At 48.1% G+C, this 23,854-nt stretch overlaps 1 protein-coding gene across 2 annotated transcripts; it reads right to left on the reverse strand.

The window, feature by feature from the left end:
• Positions 1 to 3,397: 3,397 nt before the first annotated feature.
• Positions 3,398 to 22,254, reverse strand: CYB561D1 (cytochrome b561 family member D1). 2 transcript variants are annotated; one of them, XM_073542460.1, is made up of 4 exons: positions 22,096 to 22,254; positions 9,901 to 10,066; positions 6,215 to 6,252; positions 3,398 to 4,039 (listed from the first exon to the last, which is right to left on the reverse strand). In XM_073542460.1, exons 1-4 carry the CDS (start codon positions 22,243 to 22,245, stop codon positions 3,488 to 3,490), a joined length of 906 nt encoding a protein of 301 aa, XP_073398561.1. In that variant the 5' UTR covers positions 22,246 to 22,254; the 3' UTR covers positions 3,398 to 3,487. The 2 variants fall into 2 exon arrangements, with proteins under 2 accessions (XP_073398561.1, XP_073398563.1); XM_073542462.1 differs by lacking the exon at positions 22,096 to 22,254 and adding an exon at positions 21,955 to 22,075 and having other exon boundaries at positions 3,399 to 4,039.
• Positions 22,255 to 23,854: the final 1,600 nt, after the last annotated feature.

Raw genomic sequence — 23,854 nt, forward strand, 5'->3', positions numbered from 1 at the left:
GCTCCTTGTCTACATTTTCCGCCAAGGCTTTTGTTGATTCAGGAGCAGCTTTGAATCTGATGGATTTTGACTTTGCCAAACGCTGTGGTTTTCCCATGATACCCCTGAGGACTTCTATCCCTTTGAGGGGTATTGATGCTACTCCTTTGGCGGAGAATAAACCCCAGTTTGATACCCAGGTGGTAATGCGTGTCGCCCCGGACCACCAAGAGAATTGTAAATTTTTGGTGTTGCACAATTTGCATGATACTATTGTTCTGGGTTTTCCTTGGTTGCAAACTCAATCCTGTTTTGGACTGGTAATCTGTGTCTGTGGTGAGTTGGGGTGGTCAATGTGTTCTTAGTGACACTCCTGTTTTCTCCACCTCTCCCCAGTCTCATGATATTCCTGACTATTTGGCAGATTTTTCTGATGTATTTAGTGAGAGTAAGTGTGCGTCTTTGCCTCCTCATAGGAGTTATGACTGTGCAATTGAGTTAATGCCTGGATGTAAATTTCCCAAGGGTCGGCTTTTCAACTTATCGGTACCTGAACATGATGCTATGCAATCTTATATCAAGGAGTCGTTGGAGAAGGGTCATATTAGACCATCCTCTTCAACTTTAGGTGCTGGGGGGTTTTTTTGTGGCCAAGAAAGATGGCTCATTAAGGCCATGTATTGACTATTGTTCCCTTAATAAAATCACTGTTAAATATCAGTACCCGTTACCCCTGATTTATTTTCCAGAGTTAAAAGTGCCTGTTGGTTTACCAAACTTGACCTTAGGGGGGCATATAATCTTATTCGCGTCAAGCACGGGGATGAATGGAAGACGGTGTTTAATACCCCGGAGGGACATTTTGAGTACCTGGTGATGCCTTTTGGGCTCACTAATGCCCTGTCTTCCAATCCTTTATGAACTATATTTTCCGGGACTTTGTGGATAAGTTTTTGATCATTTATCTGGATGATATTTTGATCTTTTCCAGTGATTGGGATTCTGTGGTAGAGAGAATGCAGCAGATTTGGGACCAAGTAGTGGATAAGTTGTCCCACTCTCAGGAAAAGGCCCAACAGTTTTCCAACCGGCATATAACCATTGGTCCCCGGTTTAAAGTGGGTGATATGGTTTGGTTGTCTTCAAAAAATATTCTTATGAAGGTTGCGTCTCCAAAATTCAAGCCAAGATTCATTGGACCTGAAAAGATTTTGGAAATCCTTAACCCCGCTTCTTTGTTTGGCTCTTCCAGTTACGTTTAAGATGCATAACGTTTTTCATAAATCTTTGTTGAAGAGGTTTGTGGAGCCAGTAGTTCCCATGGCGGTACCTCCTGACCTTGTATTGGTTAAAGATAATTTGGAGTATGAGGTAGAGAAGATACTGGATTCTCGTTTGGCTAGACGGAGACTCCAGTACTTGGTCAAGTGGAAGGGTTATGGCCAGGAGGATAATTCTTGGGTCTCTGCTTCTGACATTCATGCCGAGAGATTGGTTCGTGCTTTTCACCGGGCCCATCCTGACCGGCCTGGTGGCGTGGATGAGGGTTCGGTGACCCCTCCACAAGGGGGGGGGGAGGTACTGTTGTGAATTCCCTTTCTGGGCTCCCTCTGGTGGTTACTGGAGGTAGTGGAGCTGGTCAGATTGACAGAGGCTTGCCACCTGATAATGATGATTGATGACAATTGGAGATCTGGGGTTTCTGACTGGATTATTTAAGACAGCTGACTTCCTTCAATCCCTGCTGGTGATTTCCTTCCTGTGCCTTCGGAGCTCTGATGTCTCCTACTCTGTTCCTGCATGGTTCAGCTAAGTGGTTCATTTGCTAATCTTTTTGCATTTGATCTGGTTTTGTCTATCTCTGCTTTGTGCGGGTCAGCTTGCTCCTGCTGGGACTGTGCTGGATCACTGCCCATATGTTACTGTGACTTCAGTGTTTTTTGTGCATCAGACGTGTTGGATTTTTCAGGGTTTTTTGCGTGATTGCAGACAGTGTCTTTCCTTTCCTGTCATGTCGAGTCAGTTTGGGACCCATCATTTGCTCAGTCTATTTTTCTGCCTGCATGTGTGTTTTCATCTTGTCTCACCGACAATATATGTTTGGGGGCTATCTATTCCTTTGGGGTCTGCTCCGGGGCAGTTTAGATTTCACCTTTCTTGCTTTAGGCTAGTTAGCTCACCGGCTGTGCCGAGGTGTCTAGGGCATCGTAGGTACGCTCCACGGCTACTGCTAGTTGTGTGGATAGGATCAGGGGTCTGCAATCCGCTTAGTTACCAACCTCTCTGGTTTTCTGGTGGCTTAGCCTGGTCCTGCTATCCTCCTCGGTGACCCATTCATAACACAGCTTGGTGTGCTGAAATCTGTGGGAGCAATAATAAGAAAATGGAAGACCTACGAGGCCACTGATAATCTCCCTTGATCTGGGGCTCCATGCAAGCTCTCCCCCCCCCCCTCCTTGGGGTCAAAATGATCACAAGAACGGTGAGCAAAAATCCCAGAACCACACGGGGGGACCTAGTGAATGATATGCATAGAGCTCGGACCACTGTAACAAAGGCTACCATCAGTAACACACAACGCCGCCAGGGACTCATACTGCAGTGCCAGACTTGTCCCGTTGCTTAAGCCAGTACATGTCCAGGCCCGTTTGAAGTTTGCTAGAGAGCATTTGGATTATCCAGAAGAGTATTGGGAGAATGTCATATGGTCTGATGAAACCAAAGAAGAACTGTTTGGTAGAAACAAAACCCGTCGTATTTTGAGGAGACAGAATGCTGAGTTGCATCCAAAAAACACCATACCTACTGTGGAGCATGGGGGTGGCAACATCATGCTTTGGGGCTGTTTCTCTGCAAAGGGACCAGGACGACTGATCCGTGTACATGAAAGAAAAAATATGGCCATTTATCGTGAGATTTTGAATGCAAACCTCCTTCCATCAGCTAAGGCATTGAAGAAAAAACGTGCATGGGTCTTTCAGCATGATAATGATCCCAAGCACACCTCCAGGGCAATGAAGGAGTGGCTTCGTAAGAAGGATATGAAGGTCCTGGAGTGGCCTATCCAGTCTCCAGATCTCAACCCCATAGAAAATCTTTGGAGGGTTGTGAAAGTCCGTGTTGCCCAGCGACAGCCCAAAACATCACTGCTCTAGAGGACATCTGCGTGGAGGAAAGGGCCAACATACCACCAACAGTGTGTGCCAACCTTGTGAAGACTTACAGAAAATGTTTGACCTCTGTCATTGCCAACAAAGGATATATAACAAAATATTCAGATGAACTTTTGTTTATGACCAAATACTTATTTTCCACCATAATTTGCAAAATAAATCTTGCCAAATCAGACAAGGTGATATTCTGGATTTGTTTTCTCATTTTGACTCTCATAGTTGTTGTCTACACATGATGTCAATTACAGGCCTCTCTCATCTTTTTAAGTGGGAGAATTTGCATAATTGATGGCTGACTAAATACTTTTTTTCCCCACTGTATGTGGGGTTTACATTCACATAAGGGGAAATTTGTGCTGCTTGACCTTGGGCATACTTGTAGTCTTACTTAGAGCCTTCTTCTTTGGTAGATATATGTCTAGTACTTGATTCATAATTACCAGTGCGGGATACAGAGGTAAGGCAAAGCAAATATACCAAAAAGGTCCCTTGATCTGTGCTCGAAACCAGTCAGAACACAATCCAAAGAGAACAGTGGATGTAGAAAGAAGGTATACTAAAAGACCCCAAGTGGCATGATACAGTTTAAGACGCGATACTGCAGTGACCCGCGCCAGGCGTGGGAAGAGCAGTGCCAGGCCACACACCGCCTGACAGCATGTAGTGATCAAGGTGAGCCCCCCGAGAAGGCTGTGCCAGGAGGTCAGATGGTTTAGCTCACTGCGGTTCTTGCTCCATATAATAAAGGCAATACCTACTCCAGCAAACACTGGCACACAAAGTTGTATAAGCCAGTGCAAACGGGTCTTGGACTTGCGGGAAAGAGGGCAGAATGGCGAGGTTTCCGGAGACAACAGCAGCACAGCTTCTGTCATACATAAGCAATACTGGAAAGAAGAATGGGAAACACAATTACAGAGGACATTGGGGATAAATGTACAATAAACTAACAATTAGGTGCAATAAACGGTATTCAAACTTCCCAATCGCTGGACTATTCTTTGTCCAGACCTTCTTGCATTTAACATAAGGTTACATTCACACAACAGTATTTTACAGTCTATGTTAGGGCCACAATACCAGGCCCAGCTGCGGGACCGAAACCATCAACCCCATAGGAATAGATGAGGCTGTTAGTTCAGTCCAAGAGGCAAGTAGTTGGCTGGGCATTGAGGCCCAAGTAACAGATCAGGTAACCCACAGTCAGTCATGAATACACCCCAAAGATCATCATTTTACAGTCAAAAAGAGTAGGTGGGCCCCGGACGCTAATCCAGTGCCCAACTCTATTGTTCTCAGAAAAAGACTTTAATCCAGGGTGACAAGATGAGGCAGATATCACATATATAAAAGATTTCACTCATAGGATTACATTAGATTATGTTCAATTTTGAGCACACGGTATCTAATCCTGCTCTTGGAGTGTAATTACACCAAGAACCTAATATAACACATGATGGATCCATGTGTTATACATGGTTTATGTTACCTTATAGTCCTGTTATTGGCAAGAGGCAGCAAAAATCAAGCTGTCAGACCAAACCAGGTGTCTCCAACCTTTACCTGTCATTGCCAGTGAGAGTCTGTTTGGACTGTGTACTTAGACATGATCTTTTGAATCACACTGGTTTAACACAGTAATTTGCGTTCTACTCTTGTCAACTTTATCCATTCTGTTCACAAGGGTTTTTTGTCTTTGTGGTTTATACAGTAATTCGCAGTAACAATGTATAAGATATGCCAACATTTTCTGATTAAGAGATACACAATCACACTGATGTATTTGATCCGTCTTATACATATGTTTTTAGAAGCAAATTCAGAGGTTTAGACCTCTATTCGACCTCAACAGGTATATTCTGATTCAATGCATTGTGCAGCTGCTTATATGTAATGGCAGATCATGCAATGCACTGCTCTGCCAATATAGAGACTGGGCAAGTAGTGAGCCAGCCTGATCCAGAACTGCTGTGTAGGCCGAATGCAAGAATTTTTTATTTTTTTTGTAATTAGTTTCCCAGCAGATCTGTCAAAATAGTCACTTTTCTGAACCGTAAAGGGCCATCAAAAGGTTAGTTTTTTTAATCTTTATACTCCCCTTACTGCTCACCTCTGCAGCCCCTCCACTCCTCAAAGTCACCCATCAGGTTCTCACTGCATCTTCCTATCACAGGTACTCATGCGGAAATCTCTGAGACGCTCACGCTAAGTTGGGACTTCCAGTGCTGATGAGGTCCGGGAAGGTTCTACGCATGTGTACATAAGGACACTGCACGTCGTGACCTTCCACATGTTTGCGATGAACCCTCCCCTCCAGGGTCTCGACAAAGTTGGAAGTCCCTGTCTTGCGCGAGAGGCCCAAAGATTTCAGCATGAGCAGCAGTGATCAGAAGAGGTGGCAAGGACAAGACAGGTGATGGTGAGGAGTCGAGGAGCTTGAGAGTTGAGCAGTGAGGCGAGTATAAGTATTTTATTTGTAACATCTTAGCTGTATTATGCTCTGGAGTTTGGAAATATCCTAGAAAATAATAAGGGACATTCAATCCGCAGAGAACAATTGGTCTGCGAATCGAATTTTCCTGGAAAATCCATACGAATAGGTGAATTTGAATTTTGGCTGATCTGCTCATTTCTAGGCATCAGATCACTATCATCTGATCTACATACAAATGAATACTGGATTGAACATGTACTTGCGGGCAAAAAAGGAAAGAAAAAAGTCAAAAAGAAAAACTAAAAGAATAAAAAAAAAAAAATTAAAATTGTGTAAACCACTGGACAGGGACCATAGACCAAATACAATAAACCAAAATGTCTGCACACCTTTACTTGTGTAACAAAAAAAATGCTTTGAAGGAAGCTTTAATGGCGACCATACCGCTCGTCAACCAGATCTCACATACCTCTAAAGAAATGGCTGACAACTACTCAAAAAAATTACAGAACAGTGATTTTTTCTATTACTTTGTGGTGGTATCCCATCTGAAAAGCATTTATAAAATTAGAGGGGAAAAGAAAGAATATAGAAAACCAAATATACAATTTGTGACACTGATACTTACAGCAGCAGCCATGAACACAGGATGCCACGAGAAAAGACCTGGGAAGAGGGAGAAAAGGAAAAAGAAGAAACTCAATGAGCATTGGCTGTGCGCCTTTTTTATATGGAAAAGTAATAGCGCAAGAAGAGTAAAGGTCCCGTCACACACAGCGATCTCGCTAGCGAGATAGCTGATTTTGTGACGCCACAAAGATCTCGCCAGCGAGATCGCTGTGTGTGATGGGGATCAGCGACCAGCCCCCCCGCCGGGTATCGCTGATCGTGCTCGATCGGCCTGGGCCATTTTTTGATCGCTGGTCTCCCGCTGGCCAGCGCACATCGCTGCGTGTGGCAGCGGGAGCCAATGATCAGCGAGGCTCCCAGCGCTCTAAGCAGGTGCTGGGAGCTGGTCTCTAAAGTAAATATCGGGTTACTAAGCGGCGCGCGTCACTTAGTTACCCGATGTGTACCTTAGAAACCTGCATGCTGGCAGCTGCCAGCACGCAGGTTTCTAAGGTACACATCGGGTAACTAAGTGACGCGCGCTGCTTAGTAACCCGATATTTACCTTAGAGACCAGCGTCTTCGCTGGTGCTGATCGCTGATGAAGCTACCTGTTTGGCAGCTCACCAGTGATCATGTAGCGATGCACCAGCGAGCCAGACAAGGTCGTATAGTTGTCAGGATCGCTGGTGCATCTGTATGTGTGACGGGGCCTTAATTGTACATTTCGATAATCTTATCTGCCGAGTAGTAAAATTCCGAAAATACCTTCACCTAAGGCCTCCTTCACAATCTACTCATGGATACCACACTACCCATTATAACCTATGCTACTGTGCACAGGTCCATTTTTTTTTTACCGGTTGAATGGATGATAAGGGAAAATGCAAGTGTATGGGTCCGTGTAAAACACGTACAGCACACAGATGTGTAAAAACACGTACAGCACACAGATGTGTAAAAACACGTACAGCACACAGATGCCATCCATATTCTGTATGTGTTTAACAATGCAAAGTATAGGAGAAGCTCTGCAATTTGTTTTCCTTTTGCCATGCTGGAAAAACACCGACGGCGCGCTGATCCAGAACACTGATTACAAAATGTCTCATTTTTTGCTAGAGTAAGGATGCGAGCCATGCCCATTTGTGCACAGCACTTTACTTAGCATCTATCCGTATAACACGCTCATTTGACTGAGTCCTTATGTTATATAGCCATAGACTATAAAGGTGCTGACAGAGCGAACGTGCATTCTGCCGTGCATTATTTTCAGGCGTATTCGCCTAAGTGGTGAGACACAAAAAAGCAGAAAGACAAACACCTGTCCACACCTCCTGTAATTTGTCATGGGGTCTCTGCTGCTAGAGATAGATTATAATTGAGAACTGGAGAGTACATAAAACTAGACATAAGGTAGACATAGCAGCTAGAATGGGGTAGGCCTCTGTCAGTCCCACCAATGACTTAAAGTGACTAAGTGGAGGATTACTGCTTCCAACAGGCGGCACTATAGAGTTCAAGTCCTATTCCTCTTTAAAGAGACAATTTGCATATTAAAGAGATAAATCATTCTAATCTCCATCACATAAGTCAGTAGTACAAAGGGAAAGAAGTAACTTTAATATATCTTATAAGAGAAACCTGATTCTTTCCCCTCCTGGAGTATTCATTCTCAATTAATGGGTACAATGTTTATTCAGTGAAGACAGATTTCACCATTATTTAGATTGATGACAGTTGGTTCTTTTAAAATCCTATGGAGAAAGGAGGAAGAAGGAGCAAGAAGCAGATACAGACATTCTGCTGCAAGTTCTCCTGATCTTCAGTCATTTCCTGTGTCAGTAATCTTCACCGAATACAGATTTCACCCAAGAACTGAGAAATCTGAAATTGAATGATCAGACCAGGAGGGGAAAGAAGCAGATTACTTTGATAAGATATATTGCAAAGTTTCTTATTTACATGTGTATTTTATATATAATAAAGAGAACCTGTCAGCAGGATGTAGCACTATAAAGTAAAGGCATGGCCATAAAGGCACTGTTACACGGATACCGATACCTGCGGTGAAGGAATCCGATAATTGGTTGATGTGTAATTAGCCTCTAAAGTTTCCTTGTAATTATATGTGTGCACGGGATGGGCCTAGGGAGTAGGGTCTTCTTCTGCTCCGGCCCCGCCGTCAGCCTCCTGTGTTTCCTTTACAGGTCACTGCCTTTCTGAAATTCTGCCCCTCTGCTGACGGTATTGGGGTGAGCGGTGCGTGCGCACATCGGGATTTCGGCTCAGTGTGAACTTAAACTTATACCTGCACAACGTCTTTACTATTTTACATAGTAGTTTCCTACTATATTTGGTCCTTTTTTGACAGTGGAGTCTTCTGGCCTCTGTAAGGCTAATGTGTCTTTCTACATGTGATGATCCATCTCAAATCCTCACGGCATTTCGTACAACAGTTACAGCACATACTAAGGTATCTAACCACAATATGGGCCATCACTCATTATTTTTGAACTTTTCTACATTTATTTATATACAGTACAAAGCAAAATCTACCCGCTCAAGCATTCTGACCAATCAATGTCGGTTCCATTTAAAATGAGAAGTAATCATCTCCTATCTGAATTCTTCCACATTTCCAAATAATAATAATAGCCGTACTGCTTTCTACAGGCGCATTATCTACCAGTGCAGTCTTTCCGTGAAGTGAGAAATCTGTCCGCGTGCCTAATATCTCCTTTAACCGCTGCTGTGTGTTGCTACACAGCTTTCGCACACTTCTGAATTTACAGGTGCAAAAACTGCTTAGATCAGCAATTTCAATCCCAATTACCAGGGAGGAACCTTACTGTAAAGGGAGCCTGTTGTCAGATTCGTGCTGCCGCAGCGTTTCAGGGTGGAACATAGATGTTAAGAATGCAAGAGCAGGTCTCTGATTTATGGTGCCTGAGGTTCGGGAGGCATAGATCATGTGTCAGGTTCCTTTTCAAGGGAACCTGTCATGTCCCCAGTTATTAGCTTGCAGATATAGGATTACTCTACTAGTTAATAGTGTTACAAAGCTACCTGGCCATCAAGCGGCTACCGGGAGAAGATGACCTTCATGCCTCCACAAAGCCAACGGCCTTCACTCGAGGGCATGCACGGAGATGCTACAGGCACAACTTAGTTCACAGTAGGTGGCGGCTTTAAAGGGCTTGTCGCTACTAGTACAACCCCATCTTAATCTAAAGGTTTGGCCCAATAAAATAAAAGCGTACACTCACCTCTCGGTGTTAGAATGTGCTTACAGCCACCACTCTCAATGCTATGAGGGATGGAACTTGCCACCATGACTAAAACACCCAGCAGCTCCTGGGAAGAATAAAGTTCCTGTTCTCCCAATATCCAGACAGCTTTGTACCACTATTAATTTCCATATTAACCCTATATCCGCAGGGTAACAGCCTTTGGGGACACGGCAGGTTCCCTTTAAAATGCCAGATATTTCCCTGAATTTTAAGAGCGCTGGTTTGAAAACACTGATTAGATGATCAAAAAGTCTTGACAAAAATCTTGCACACATCATACTTGATTCTTTCCTCTCTGTCTTTTATCCTGACATTCTCAATTCCTTACATTCTTGGAATGATATAATGAAGGACATTTAGATAGATAGTATAAATACATACAGTTTACAATATAAGTGCTACGTGTACTTACTAGTCCCAGGCCGAGCAAGAATCACTAAGAAGATGGTGAAACCAAGGGCGAGAACATGTGCCACAAAGCCACTAAACCTCCGCAGACATTTGTAGAGCCAGTAATCTGGAACCCGTGGAGATTCTGCCCCAGGTTGGGCATAAAGGGCCGACACGTCTGGCATTGCCTACAAACCATTTCAAAACACTGTGACAATTTCGACTCACAAAAGATGATTATACTTACAGTATATAATAATGTGCATAAAAGCTTAACTATAACCTACTTGCTGCTCCCGAGTAATAAAACAGATATAGAGTAAAACTTTGTATAAGGAATTTTATGGTGTCACGGCACACTAAGGTCTTACCAATAAAACCGCCCACAGGGATGGTGCGCCACTTTATCACTTGGAGGGAAATTCCATGGCATTCTAAGATTTTACCTTCTCGCTTCCACCTGCCGTGCAGCTTTATCTGCAGCATTTTGGAGATGCTTAGTACGTGCCGGGAGAGGTTTTTTTGTTCCTCTGGATAAATACATACCTGCTGAGCCCACAGCGGCGCATAGAAACGGATTCAAGAAAAAAAAATTGCTGTGTTTTAGACAATGAATTTCAGGAAAATATCTTGCGCAATTACCGCACGCCATTTACAAGTTACCGGAGAACACGAAGCCGCGCTCACAGCGGATACTCTCCAGCTTTCTACTCACTAATGACTTCAGAGAATTGCTAAATGGCTTAATTGCAAAAGCTATAATTCAGAGCAGGAATTATTTTTATGGGTTGTGCAAGAACGAGACCACTGCCATTAAGGAGTGGCCGGGAAATAGATATTGATTAAGTATTCTTAGGGTGCAGTTAGACGACCCTATAAATCGGACCGCAATGCTCGGACTGGCCGTGGCTCTCTCCCAACCCGAGGGTGACAGCAGCATAGAAATACATAAAGATGTCATGCTTGGGGCGGGAGAGCCGCCGTCCAGTCCATACATTGCGGTCCGATTAATACAGCGGTCTGAAAGCGCCCTAAGGATAGGCGATCAATATAAAGCCAGTGGAGGTCCTATTGAGCAGCACATCTCAACCACCGACTGATGACAACGATAGGTCAGTATAAAGCTGGGGCTACACGGCGACTTTGGCTGCGCGACCTGTGTTGTGGCCAAAGATGGCTAGGTGTCACTGCCACAACACACAGCGATACAAGTGCATATGGTCACATACGCTACCGTGAAAGGCCAGTCACAAAATATCCAACCCAAAGCGAATTTCTGCGACTTTCCTGTGGTGGATCCTGTACCCTCAGGATAGCAATGCAACCCTATCCACTTGGATTGTGCTTCAATGTAACGGCGACAACTTATGTCACGGCCAAAGTCACCATATCACCCCAGCCTAAAAGGTGGTAAATGCTGCCGATCTTTCACTCACTATATTTCTATGGGGCCATGATTAGGATTGATTGTTGGGGTTATTATTTCCCCTTGTAAAAGGCTGTTTATAGGTTGTGAGTAGTTTGTTGCAGAACTGGGCAACAGCTACTGTTCATCTGGTACTTGGAACCCGTAGTGTGTGGTAGGAACAATTTCGGGGAACACACTAGGCTCACACACACTGGGACATATTTGCCACACAAATATGCAATAGTTGTTACTTTTCTGTATGTATAGTCCAGGACAGGGATGTCAAACCCAAATACAAAGAGGGCCAAAATTAAAATCTTGGACAAAGTCGAGAGCCAATCTTGATATTTATTTAAAAAAAATGTCTACAATTGAGGAAGTTTTTCCATATCAAATAGAACGATTAACTTTTTCATATGGAAACAAACTTAAAGCGGGTGTCCCATGAACAAAGTGCATTTTAATGAAACAGATCTTAGAATACAATAAACACAATCACAAATCAGGCATACTGTAATAATATATGTTATCTAAGAGCAGTAAAAAGCATATGGCTCAAAAGTATAATTTAAATATCTAATACAAAAGATAAAAAACTTTGAATTAATAAATAATATAGGTAATGTATGTAGCCAACAAAAGTGACCTCAAGCACACTAGAATATCCCCACAGTGAATTCCTCCATGGTCCCCTCCACACGACCAGTGTAATGACCCTACTGTACCCCCCCCCATCCCCTCAACTCTCTGGCAAAGTACGGCAACCCTAACACAGTATGATGCTCATACTGTGATCCTCACATATCCCGCCATACAGTATACTGGGCCCCGCACAGCCCGCCATACAGTATACTGGGCTCAGCACAGCCCCCCATACGGTATAATGGGTCCCGCACAGCCCCCCCCCCCCCCCAATACAGTATACTGGGCCCCGCACAGCCCCCCCCCCCCCCCCAATACAGTATACTGGGCCCCGCACAGCCCCCCCCCCCCAATACAGTATACTGGGCCCCGCACAGCCCCCCCCCCCCAATACAGTATACTGGGCCCCGCACAGCCCCCCCCCCCCAATACAGTATACTGGGCCCCGCACAGCCCCCCCCCCCAATACAGTATACTGGGCCCCGCACAGCCCCCCCAATACAGCATACTGGGCCCCGAACAGCCCCCCCCCCAATACAGCATAATGGGCCCCGCACAGCCCCCCCCCCAATACAGTATAATGGGCCCCGCACAGCCCCCCCCCCAATACAGTATAATGGGCCCCGCACAGCCCCCCCCCCCCCAATACAGTATAATGGGCCCCGCACAGCCCCCCCCAATACAGTATACTGGGCCCCGCACAGCCCCCCCCAATACAGTATACTGGGCCCCGCACAGCCCCCCCCAATACAGTATACTGGGCCCCGCACAGCCCCCCCCAATACAGTATACTGGGCCCCGCACAGCGCCCCCCTCCCCAATACAGCATACTGGGCCACACAGAGCCCCCCCCAATACAGTACAATGGGCCCCGCACAGCCCCCCCCAATACAGTACAATGGGCCCCGCACAGCCCCCCCATACAGTACAATGGGCCCCGCACAGCCCCCCCCATACAGTACAATGGGCCCCGCACAGCCCCCCCATACAGTACAATGGGCCCCGCACAGCCCCCCCCATACAGTACAATGGGCCCCGCACAGCCCCCCCCATACAGTACAATGGGCCCCGCACAGCCCCCCCAATACAGTATACTGGGCCCCGCACAGCGCCCCCCCCAATACAGCATACTGGGCCCCGCACAGCCCCCCAATACAGTATACTGGGCCCCGCACAGCCCCCCCCCCAATACAGTATAATGGGCCCCGCACAGCCCCCCAATACAGTATACTGGGCCCCGCACAGCCCCCCCAATACAGTATACTGGGCCCCGCACAGCCCCCCCAATACAGTATAATGGGCCCCGCACAGCGCCCCCACCAATACAGCATACTGGGCCACGCAGAGCCCCCCCAATACAGTACAATGGGCCCCGCACAGCCCCCCCCCCCAATACAGTACAATGGGCCCCGCACAGCCCCCCCATACAGTACAATGGGCCCCGCACAGCCCCCCATACAGTACAATGGGCCCCGCACAGCCCCCCCAATACAGTACAATGGGCCCCGCACAGCCCCCCCCATACAGTACAATGGGCCCCGCACAGCCCCCCCCCCCCCAATACAGTACAATGGGCCCCGCACAGCCCCCCCCCAATACAGTACAATGGGCCCCGCACAGCCCCCCCCCCAATACAGTACAATGGGCCCCGCACAGCCCCCCCCCCCAATACAGTACAATGGGCCCCGCACAGCGCCCCCCCCCCAATACAGTACAATGGGCCCCGCACAGCCCCCCCCCCCAATACAGTACAATGGGCCCCGCACAGCCCCCCCCCAATACAGTACAATGGGCCCCGCAGAGCTCCCCCCAAAACAGTACAATGGGCCCCGCAGAGCCCCCCCCCATACAGTACAATGGGCCCCGCAGAGCCCCCCCCATACAGTACAATGGGCCCCGCACAGCCCCCCCCATACAGTATAATAGCCCCACATAATACTCCATACAAGATAATGAAAAAAAATAATTCGCCACCTATCCTCGTTCCCCTGCTGCTCCGGTCTCTGCAGCGAGTGCTCGGAAGTTCTGCACAGCGGCCACAAAATCTCTTTCATCATTGCTTGTAGAGTTGAGCGAAACGGGTCGAAAAATTTCAAAAGTCGCCGACTTTTGGCAAAGTCGGGTTTCATGAAAAAACGAAACCCGACCCTAGGATGAGGTCGGCCACGAGGTCGGCGACTTACGCGCCAAAGTCGCGTTTCAAAAGTTTGTTTTGCGCTCTTCCAGCCAATCAGGATCCACGGACACTGTGGGCAACGTGATGACATAGGCACGGGTCACCACCATCTTTCAGAAGGGCATGCAAGTGATTGGCTTGCTTTGGTGGGCGTCACAGGGGGTATAAAAGGGCGTGCACGCCGACCGCCATCTTACTTCTGCCGATCTTAGCATAGGGAGAGGTTGCTGCTGATTCTGTAGGGAGAGCGTTAGGCAGGGAAGAAGAAAAAAAAACTGCTTCTGCTGCTAGCGATTTTGCCTGTACAACACACCAGTCACTGTGTGTGCAGTGCAAGGGGAGGCTATATAGTGGTGTATCAGTGGTGTTGGTTGTTGGGCTGCCTTCTAAGGCTTCCTGACATTCCTGCATTGCTGTTTACCCACTGCTCCGCAAACTGCTTTTTTAAAAGCAATCCCAATTTTTTTTTTTTTGTCCTGCTGAGAAGAAAAAAAAACTGCTTCTGCTGCTAGCGATTTGGCCTGCACAACACACTAGTCACTGTGTGTGCAGTGCAAGGGGAAGCTATATTGTGGTGTATCAGTGGTGTTGGTTGTTGGGCTGCCTTTTAAGGCTTCCTGACAGGCTGGCATTGCTGTTTACCCACTGCTCTGCAAACTGCTTTTTAAAGCAATCCAATCTCCCTTATCCTCTAGTCACTTTTGTCACAGCTGTGCCATCGAGCCTGTGACATAGCGCTCAGATATTCATTGGGCCTCACACAATCCAAAAGTGTCCAGTGTCCACAAGTGTCTGCAGAAATTCAAAATCTCCCTTATCCTCTCGTCACTTTTGTCACAGCTGTGCCATCGAGCCTGTGACATAGCGCTCAGATATCAGTGGCCCTCACACAATCCAAAAGTGTCCAGTGTCCACAAGTGTCTGCAGAAATTCAAAATCTCCCTTATCCTCTCGTCACTTTTGTCACAGCTGTGCCATCGAGCCTGTGACATAGCGCTCAGATATCAGTGGCCCTCACACAATCCAAAAGTGTCCAGTGTCCACAAGTGTCTGCAGAAATTCAAAATCTCCCCTGTCCTATAGACACCTTGTACCTTGTTTTACATTACTATATAGTTTGTTGGATTTTGTCTACATTTCTACCAAAAATGAGGAAGGCTGGTGGAAGAGGCCGTGGAATTGGGCGGGGGTTGGCAGCTGGTGGTGGATCTGATGGTAGTGGCAAGAGCAAAATAGGACCGAATGCAGGAGGTGTTGAGCCTGCGTCATCGTCTGGCTACATAAGGCCTCGAACGCTTAGTTTTCTAGGAGTTGGCAAACCGCTTTTAAAGCCAGAGCATCAGGAAAAAGTTTTGTCTTACATTGCTGACTCAGCCTCCAGCTCTATCGCCTCCTCTTCTTCAGTTGTAAAAAGTAAAAGCACTGAGTCGTCATTGGAGGCTCATGTTCATGAACCACACCTTTCCTTGTGTCCTTCACCCCAACCAAGATTGAAGGATGACGCAGGCCATACTACTGATTACTCCATGGAGCTGTTTTCACATACCATGCCTGGATTATCAAGTCAAATGGTGAATTACCCAGGCCAAGATGAATCTGACATGGAGTGCACTGATGCACAGCCGCTGATGGATGATTCTGCTGGTACATTCACTCAGAGCACTACATTGTCCTCGCAGTGTACAGAGCCAGATTCTGACCCTGATGAGACTCAGGTGCCCCTTCCCGCACACTATACCACCATACACGGTGACACAGAGGAAGGTGCACATGACATAGAGGAGGAGGTGATGGATGACCCAGTTGTTGACCCAGATTGGCATCCATTGGGGGAAGAGGGTGCTGCTTCCAATAGCTCAGATGAGGAGAATCCACAGCAGACATCGACATCGCAACAGCTGTTATCTGGCAGGCCCGGAGCACTCCAAAGACAGGTTCCAAACATCAAAAGAGTTGCTGGACAGCTTGTCCAGAGGGTCAAAAGATCACAGCGTGCTAGGCCGCAAAATGTCTGCCAAAGTAGGAAGAGTGCAGTGTGGCACTTTTTTGACCAAAATCCTCATGATCAGGCCAAGGTTATCTGTAAGAAGTGCGCAAAGACCTTTAGCCGAGGGAAAAATCTGAAAAATTTGAATACCAGTTGCATGCTTAGACATTTAACCAGCATGCACATGCAAGCGTGGACACAACACCAAACCTCAAGTGCCACATGTGCAACTGATCACAACGAAGGTAGTCAGCAACGCTACATTGTTTCCCCCACTGTAAGCCCACCGGTTAGCACAGCAGCAAATGTTGAGGTGTCGTTGCAAGGCCACAGCAGTCAGGGAATCCCACTGTTATATCAACGAAAGACTGATTCTAGGCCATCAGAAAGAACACCAACTTCATCACCATCATCAACCCTCTCTCAGTCCGCCCTGTCCACCGCTACTTCCACCATATGCAGCTCTCAAGTCCAGCTCACCCTCCCAGACACTATGAGTAGGTCAAGAAAGTACTCAGTCTCTCATCCGCGTACACTGGGTTTGAACGCCCACATTGCCAAACTAATCTCGTTTGAGATGATGCCCTTTCGGTTGGTGGAAAGCACAGCTTTCCGCGAACTCATGGCCTATGCAGTACCACGCTATGACCTACCCAGTCGCCACTTCTCTCGCAAAGCCATCCCAGCCCTCCACCATCATGTGAAAGACCGCATTGTCCATGCACTCAAGCAGTCAGTGAGCGGAAAGGTGCACCTCACAACTGATGCATGGTCCAGTCGGCATGGCCAGGGCCGTTACGTGTCCATCACTGCGCACTGGGTTAATGTGGTGGATGCAGGGTCCACAGGGGACAGCGGTGGTGGGACAGTGCTGCCTAGCCCACGGTATAGGAAACAGTTGGCTGTAGGCGTTCGACCCTCCTCCTCCTCCTCCAGAAGCGAAAGCTCGTCCACAGAGCGCAGTCGTACGAGCACTCCATCTGCAGCTGCCACTGTTGCACACGATGTTTCCCCCTATCGAGCAGCTAGTGGAAAGCGTCAGCAGGCTGTGTTGCAGATGATGTGTTTGGGCAACAGACACACCGCCGAGGTGCTGGCCAAGTACTTGAAGCGACAAACTGAGTCATGGCTGGGCAGTGGACATCTTGAGGCAGGCAAGGTAGTTAGTGATAACGGCCGTAATTTTGTGGCAGCCATAGCCCTTTCAAAACTCAGCCATATACCTTGCTTGGCTCACACCGTGAACCTGGTGGTGCAGTGCTTCCTCAAAAATTATCCGGAGTTAACAGCCCTGCTCCAGAAGGTGCGAAGACTGTGCGCGCACATCCGCCGGTCGCCTGTACACTCCGTTCGTATGCAGAAGCTGCAGCGATTGCTCCACCTTCCCAACCACCGCCTCATTATCGACATTGCAACAAGGTGGAACTCCATCCTGCACATGGTGGAGCGGCTGTGCGAGCAGAGGCAGGCCATAATGCATTTGTGGGAGGATACACGGCCAGGCACTTTGAGAGCAGACATGGAGTTGACAGGTGTGCAGTGGTCGAAGCTGAAAGACCTCTGTAAAGTCCTTCAGTGTTTTGAGGAATGCACACGGCTGGTAAGCGCAGACGACGCCATCCTAAGCATGAGCATCCCACTTATGCGTCTGCTCATGCAAACTTTGACGCACCTTAAGGAGCAGGCGTCTGCAGCCAATGTTGATGAGGAGGAAGAGGAGGAGGGAATCCTTGATGACATTCAGCCATTGTCTGCTCAGGGACCTCTCCTGGACGAGGTGGAGGAAGAAGAGGAGGAGGAGGATGATGATGGGGATGATTACTTAGGGGAGGAGGATGCATCTCGTGGGGCAAGTGAAAATGTTGGCGTGGCAAGGTCTGGTACAGGGTTTGTGCATGACTGGAGGGATGTGGATTTGCCAGAAAGTGCTCCTCCACCCAGCACTCGCAGTGCATCATTGACAACGGGAACATTGGCCCACATGTCAGATTATGCCTTGCAGATCCTAAAAAGGGACCCACGCATTGCCAAAATGATGAACGATGACGACTACTGGTTGGCCAGCATCCTGGATCCACGCTATAAAGGCAAATTACAAAACATCATGCCACAGGACAACCTTGACCTAATATTGGCTAATAAACAAGCAACTCTGGTAAATCGGTTGCTTGAGGCATTCCCAGCACACAGCAGCGGTGATGGTTCTCATACGAGCCGTACGGGCCAGGGGCAGCTTGGCAGAGGTGTTCGTGGTGCACACAGAAGTGGCGTTGGAGACAGGGGTTTCATGACAATGTTGTGGACTGATTTTTCAAATACCGCTCACACAACTGGTAATACTGCATCGATGGAAAGTGACAGGAGACAGCAGTTGTCAACTATGGTTACAAACTACTTTTCCTCCCATATCGATGTTCTCCCACACAGGTCATTCCCCTTTGACTATTGGGCCGCTAAACTGGACACCTGGCCTGAATTGGCACAATATGCCTTACAGGAGCTCGCTTGCCCAGCTGCAAGTGTGCTATCGGAAAGAGTCTTCAGTGCAGCTGGATCAATCCTGATAGAAAAAAGGACCCGTCTGTCAACCCAAAATGTGGATGATCTAACCTTCATTAAAATGAACCATGCATGGGTTTCCAAGGATTTTGTCCCACCTTCCCCTGATGACACATAGGGTGACAGAAAAATGGCTTGCTTTGGTCCACCTCTTCCTGGGACTTCACCTATTTCGCCTTTTGCATCAGCTGAATGTCCAACATCAACATATGCCACTTTCTAAAACTCCCTAACTGTGCTGCCTCCCCCCCCATGGCCGGGGTCACCACCTAGCGCACGACACCGTTCGAGTGCCGTTGCCCTGGACAGGTGGGTAGGCCGACTCTTGGGTGCGGGCACTGGCACAGGGTCCCTCATAGTGCAATCAAGTGTCTCTGACGGTGGTGGTGCACACCCGCCGTCAGACACACCGCCGTACTATGAGGGGCCCAGTGCCAGTACCGACGCCCACGAGTGGGCCCCCCTTGCTTGGGCAGGGCCCCAGCATTTGCAATCTTTACCTCTCCCTGCTCCTCCGCTGTGTAATCTGGGCCGTCAAATCCATACTGTGCCTGACACCGTCTGAGCCTGTCTCCTGATGTACAGACATATATTTTGAATGTGTACGCTATCCATACATGTTATCCGGGGATACGGTACCCTTTCTAACCTTTGTGCAATCACGTGCAATCCATACTGGGCCTAACACCGTCTGAGCCTGCCTCCTGATGTACAGACATATATTTTGAATGTGTACGCTATCCATACATGTTATCCGGGGATACGGTACCCTTTCTAACCTTTGTGCAATCACGTGCAATCCATACTGGGCCTAACACCGTCTGAGCCTGCCTCCTGATGTATAGACATATATTTTGAATGTGTACGCTATCCATACATGTTATCCGGGGATACGGTACCCTTCCTAACCTTTGTGCAATCACGTGCAATCCATACTGGGCCTAACACCGTCTGAGCCTGCCTCCTGATGTACAGACATATATTTTGAATGTGTACGCTATCCATACATGTTATCCGGGGATACGGTACCCTTTCTAACCTTTGTGCAATCACGTGCAATCCATACTGGGCGTGAGAACGGCTGGCGAGCTGTTAAGCAAGCTACAGCACCTGTGGTTTGCACACGTAAGTTTTTCATTTTTTCAGGAATGACGGTTAGGCCTAATTCCGGAACTGCGGTTGACCTGCACTTACTGGGAAATCATTGTTCGCGGGTAATAATTGTCATCAGTGATCCCCATCACTAACGTTGTTCAGCGGGTTATCTGCACCTGTAAGCGACAAACGCTGGCCTTTTCAGTGTAGCGCACATGCAGCCATGGACATGTAAGGGCATGACACACCAGTTATTGGCCAATCTCATGTGCCAGAGCCTCACGTGTCCCTCTAGTAAGCCGGACTCGGACCGCGGGGCATGACGGAGTCTCGTTCGTTAACGGAATTAAGCTTGCAATGTGTGCATCTGTTCTGTAGCTGGCATGGTTGAGGTTTCCCAGGTGGAGTCGAATTTAACCGTAGGCTCCACTCCTGGTGGTGCCCTTCTAGACATTCCTTTAAGGTTCAGCTTTGCAACCATACTGCCCACGTAAAACAAACACTTTGCCTTCATGAACGCTGTTTGGAGGGTCATGACTCGTGGGAATAACGCCGCCCAATCAGTTAACCTGCTAGAGAGATCCTTCGTTGCTCCCAAGCATGACATCACACTCCCTAGGAGGAAGGTAATGCCACTGTGGCGACCGTACTCCTGGAGGCGACACAAGTGCACTGATGCCCAGCCACTGCTCGATGAATCTGCTGGTACATTGACCCAGACCACTACATTCCCCTCGCACGCTACACGGCCTGAATCTGACCCTGATGAAACTCAGGTTACCCTTCCCATATACAGTTCCATCTTACACGGTGACAAAGAGGAAGCTGCAGATGAAAGTGCAGGTTCGGCCCACCCGCCATCAGACACACCACCGTACTATCAGGGGCCCTGTGCCAGTGCTGTCGCCAACGAGTGGGCCCCCCCCTGCTTGCTCAGGATCACAGCACTTGCAAAGTTTAAATACTGTGCAGTGAGATGGAAGATGGGGACGACGAGGAGTCCAGACAAGTACAGGGATTCCCTAGCGAGGAGACTTATTTGATTGTTTTCAATGTTGGGACAGCAATTTTTGGGGAGCACTATACTCTGGAGAATGATAGATGGTGCCCACCATACACTGGAACATTCCAAAGGTGGACATCAGACACTGGAGCAGCATTTACAGGGCCCATTATACACTAGAGCATTAGAAATGGGGCCCATTATGTTTGGAGCATTATTTGGGCCCATAAGACAGTGGAGCTTCATCCATGGGGACCAACATATACTGTAGCATTATGTGGAGCTCATCATATACTGTTTCAAACATTATATGGGACCAATGATTCTGTATGGAGAAATAGATGGGCCTCGTCATGAGATGTAAAAAGTGAGGTATTTTTCATTGTACTATACCGCTATTTATCTGCCGTATCGGAGCATGATGAGTTGTGGTATGTGTTAAAGGGGCGCTCTTTCGCCCAGGGCACATGAAAACCTGGAGCCAGCACTACCCCCCCACAACTTTAGCCAAATAACCCCCATTTTTCAGTGCGTAACTTGTATTATGAAGTTAATTAAGGTTGACAAGCTTAAGTAAGAAGAATTGATGCTTTTGGCATTCAAATGGGCACTGTAGGTGTGTTTCCTGTCCTCCTCTCACTGCCGACTTTTATTCCCCATAGACTTACATTGGGTTTCGTGTTTCGGGACGACCCCGACTTTTCCCTATAATCGGACGATCTTGCTCGACCCGACTTTTGGAAAAGTCGGGTTTCACGAAATGAAACGCGACCCTAAAAAACCAAAAGTCGCTCAACTCTAATTGCTTGCAATTGTATCAGCATGCAGGACGCCGATATATTTGTTAGTGCGATGCCGGGGGGTGCCAGCGCTTAGGGCCAAATATAATCACCCTGCAGACCGGAGTTTGACATATGTGGTCTAGGAACTCATAAAAAGTATCCCATTTATCCACATACAGGGGAACATATTATTGGTGCACAGGGGACAACAGGGGCCACTACCACCCTCACGTCAGCAAGCAGGTCCTATCACAGAGGGCTCTGTATACTGGCCATGTACGGCTCCCTCTTCTCTGTGTCTGACACTGTACACATCCACACAGACATTTATATAGACGTGTGTATACTGTATATGTGGGTGTGTGTATATGTGTATATGAACCGAATAGCCACACAGACAACGTATCACAGGCACCATAATCACCAGGGATTACAGCCATGCTGGGAGTTGTAGTGATCCATCATGTAGAAGACTACAGGTGGTAACAGACAGGGCTGCAGGTGCTCGCAGTGTACAGAGAACCCGGTCTTCTGATGGCCCATTCAGTCCCTCACACTGACATACCGCGTATGAAGCCGGGGACACCGAACAGCCGGATGTGGAGGCGCCGGACACAACTTCCTCGATGTTACGTTTCCTGCTTGCTGTGTCAGACATAATGTACTGGCGGCCACAGCGCCACCCAGCGGTCCCCTGACTACCGTGACGCAACATGTCAGCCGCTGTGTCCCAGTGCCACCGTGCGCCTCACACTGCCCCAGCACCATGCCCGGCTTCATATAGTCACCGGTTTATTTTCAGATTAGCTCGTGTCTAGCACTATGTACACATCGGCCACCATCATGTCCAGCCTCAGGGTCCCATAGTGATAAGTGTGGGGTAACAAGCGCCACCAGCTGTGGCCTCAGTTCTGGCTCTTGTGGGGTCTGGCTACCCTGATCCGGTACGGTGGCCCCTAATGCCCATGTAATAGTGACACGGTGTGGAGGGGAGCTCCGGGGGCCAAGGTGCTACATTTCCAGAGAAAAAAAGGAGCTGTGGGTGTCGGGTTTGTGGGTGGTGGAACAAGGAGGGCATCATTTCTATTTTAGGGGACACCAAGTGCAAAGGAATACTTTCAAAACAGCAGGATTTAACCGTTAACAGCCACAAGTAGAGCACAAGCGGCCATTAAGTGTGAGGAAAATGCAAGCTCAGGGTCAGAGCCCGCATCAAATGCAGGGACACGACCTTAGACGTAAATATACATCAGCGGTGGTGAAGGGGTTAAAGGGAATGTGTCAGCAAAATTTCACAACCCAAACTAAGTATATGACCACAGGGCCGCCATCAGGGCATTACAGCCCTTACAACTGTATGAGGCCCGGTGATTAGGGGGGCCTGAGCACGCTGGCAGCCCGGTCCGTGCTCGGGCCCCCAGACATTTTGTTCAGGCTTCGCCGGCGCTTTATGTTCATTCATAACACCCAGCCTGCCGGCGAAAGGAATTGGCAGGCACTGTAGCTTTAAGCTACAGCCCGAGTCCCAGTGCACCATGGTCCAGCCAGCATGACGTGACGTCACACGCTGCTCTGCTCCACTTCCTCATTCCGGAGCAGAGCAGCCTGCGATGCGCCACGTGGGACTGGGAGCAGAAGACGGCGGATGGCGGCGGGGCGCAGATGGCAGACCAGACCACAAGAGAAGAGGCAGCGGCGAGCGGGCCGGACGTGCAGGTGGATGTGGCAAACGAGCAGGTAAAGGCCTGTTTCACACATCCGTTTGTGTCCATCAGTCAAAATCCGCCGTTTTGCAAAAAAAAACGGATCCGCCATTTTTCTTGGCGGATCCGTTTTTTTTCCCATTGAGTTGCATTACCGGCGGATCTTGACGGATGGCCATCCATCCACCAAAATTTTGACGTCCGCCGACATGCCCGAACGAACCACGCAACGTTTTTTTGGGCGACCGGATCCGCATTTCTCACTGCGCATGCCCGAAAGACTTCACTCAGCTGCAAATTTAACCCTAAACTCTGTTCTGGCGGCTGAAAAATTCTCTCTCTCTCCCCCCCCCAGGCAGCGGTTCCTTTAAAATTCTTCCTTTGACAGATCCGTTATCCACTACTCAGTCTCTATTCTGTGCCCACTCACTTTTCTCCCCCCATACTGTTGCCTCACACTAAAGTATTCCACTCCCTCCTCATACTGTCTCCTCTAACATCTTCCCTGTTCACCATACTGTCTCCTCATATATTTACCCCCTCACTCTCTATACTGTCTGCTCACACATACCCCTCACTCCCCATACTGTGTCCACATACATTTTTGCCATCGCTACTCAT

This window comes from Dendrobates tinctorius, unplaced genomic scaffold (assembly GCF_039654945.1).
Source record: "Dendrobates tinctorius isolate UK_male_01 unplaced genomic scaffold, ASM3965494v1 ptg000127l, whole genome shotgun sequence".
Classification (NCBI taxonomy): Eukaryota; Metazoa; Chordata; class Amphibia; order Anura; family Dendrobatidae; genus Dendrobates; species Dendrobates tinctorius.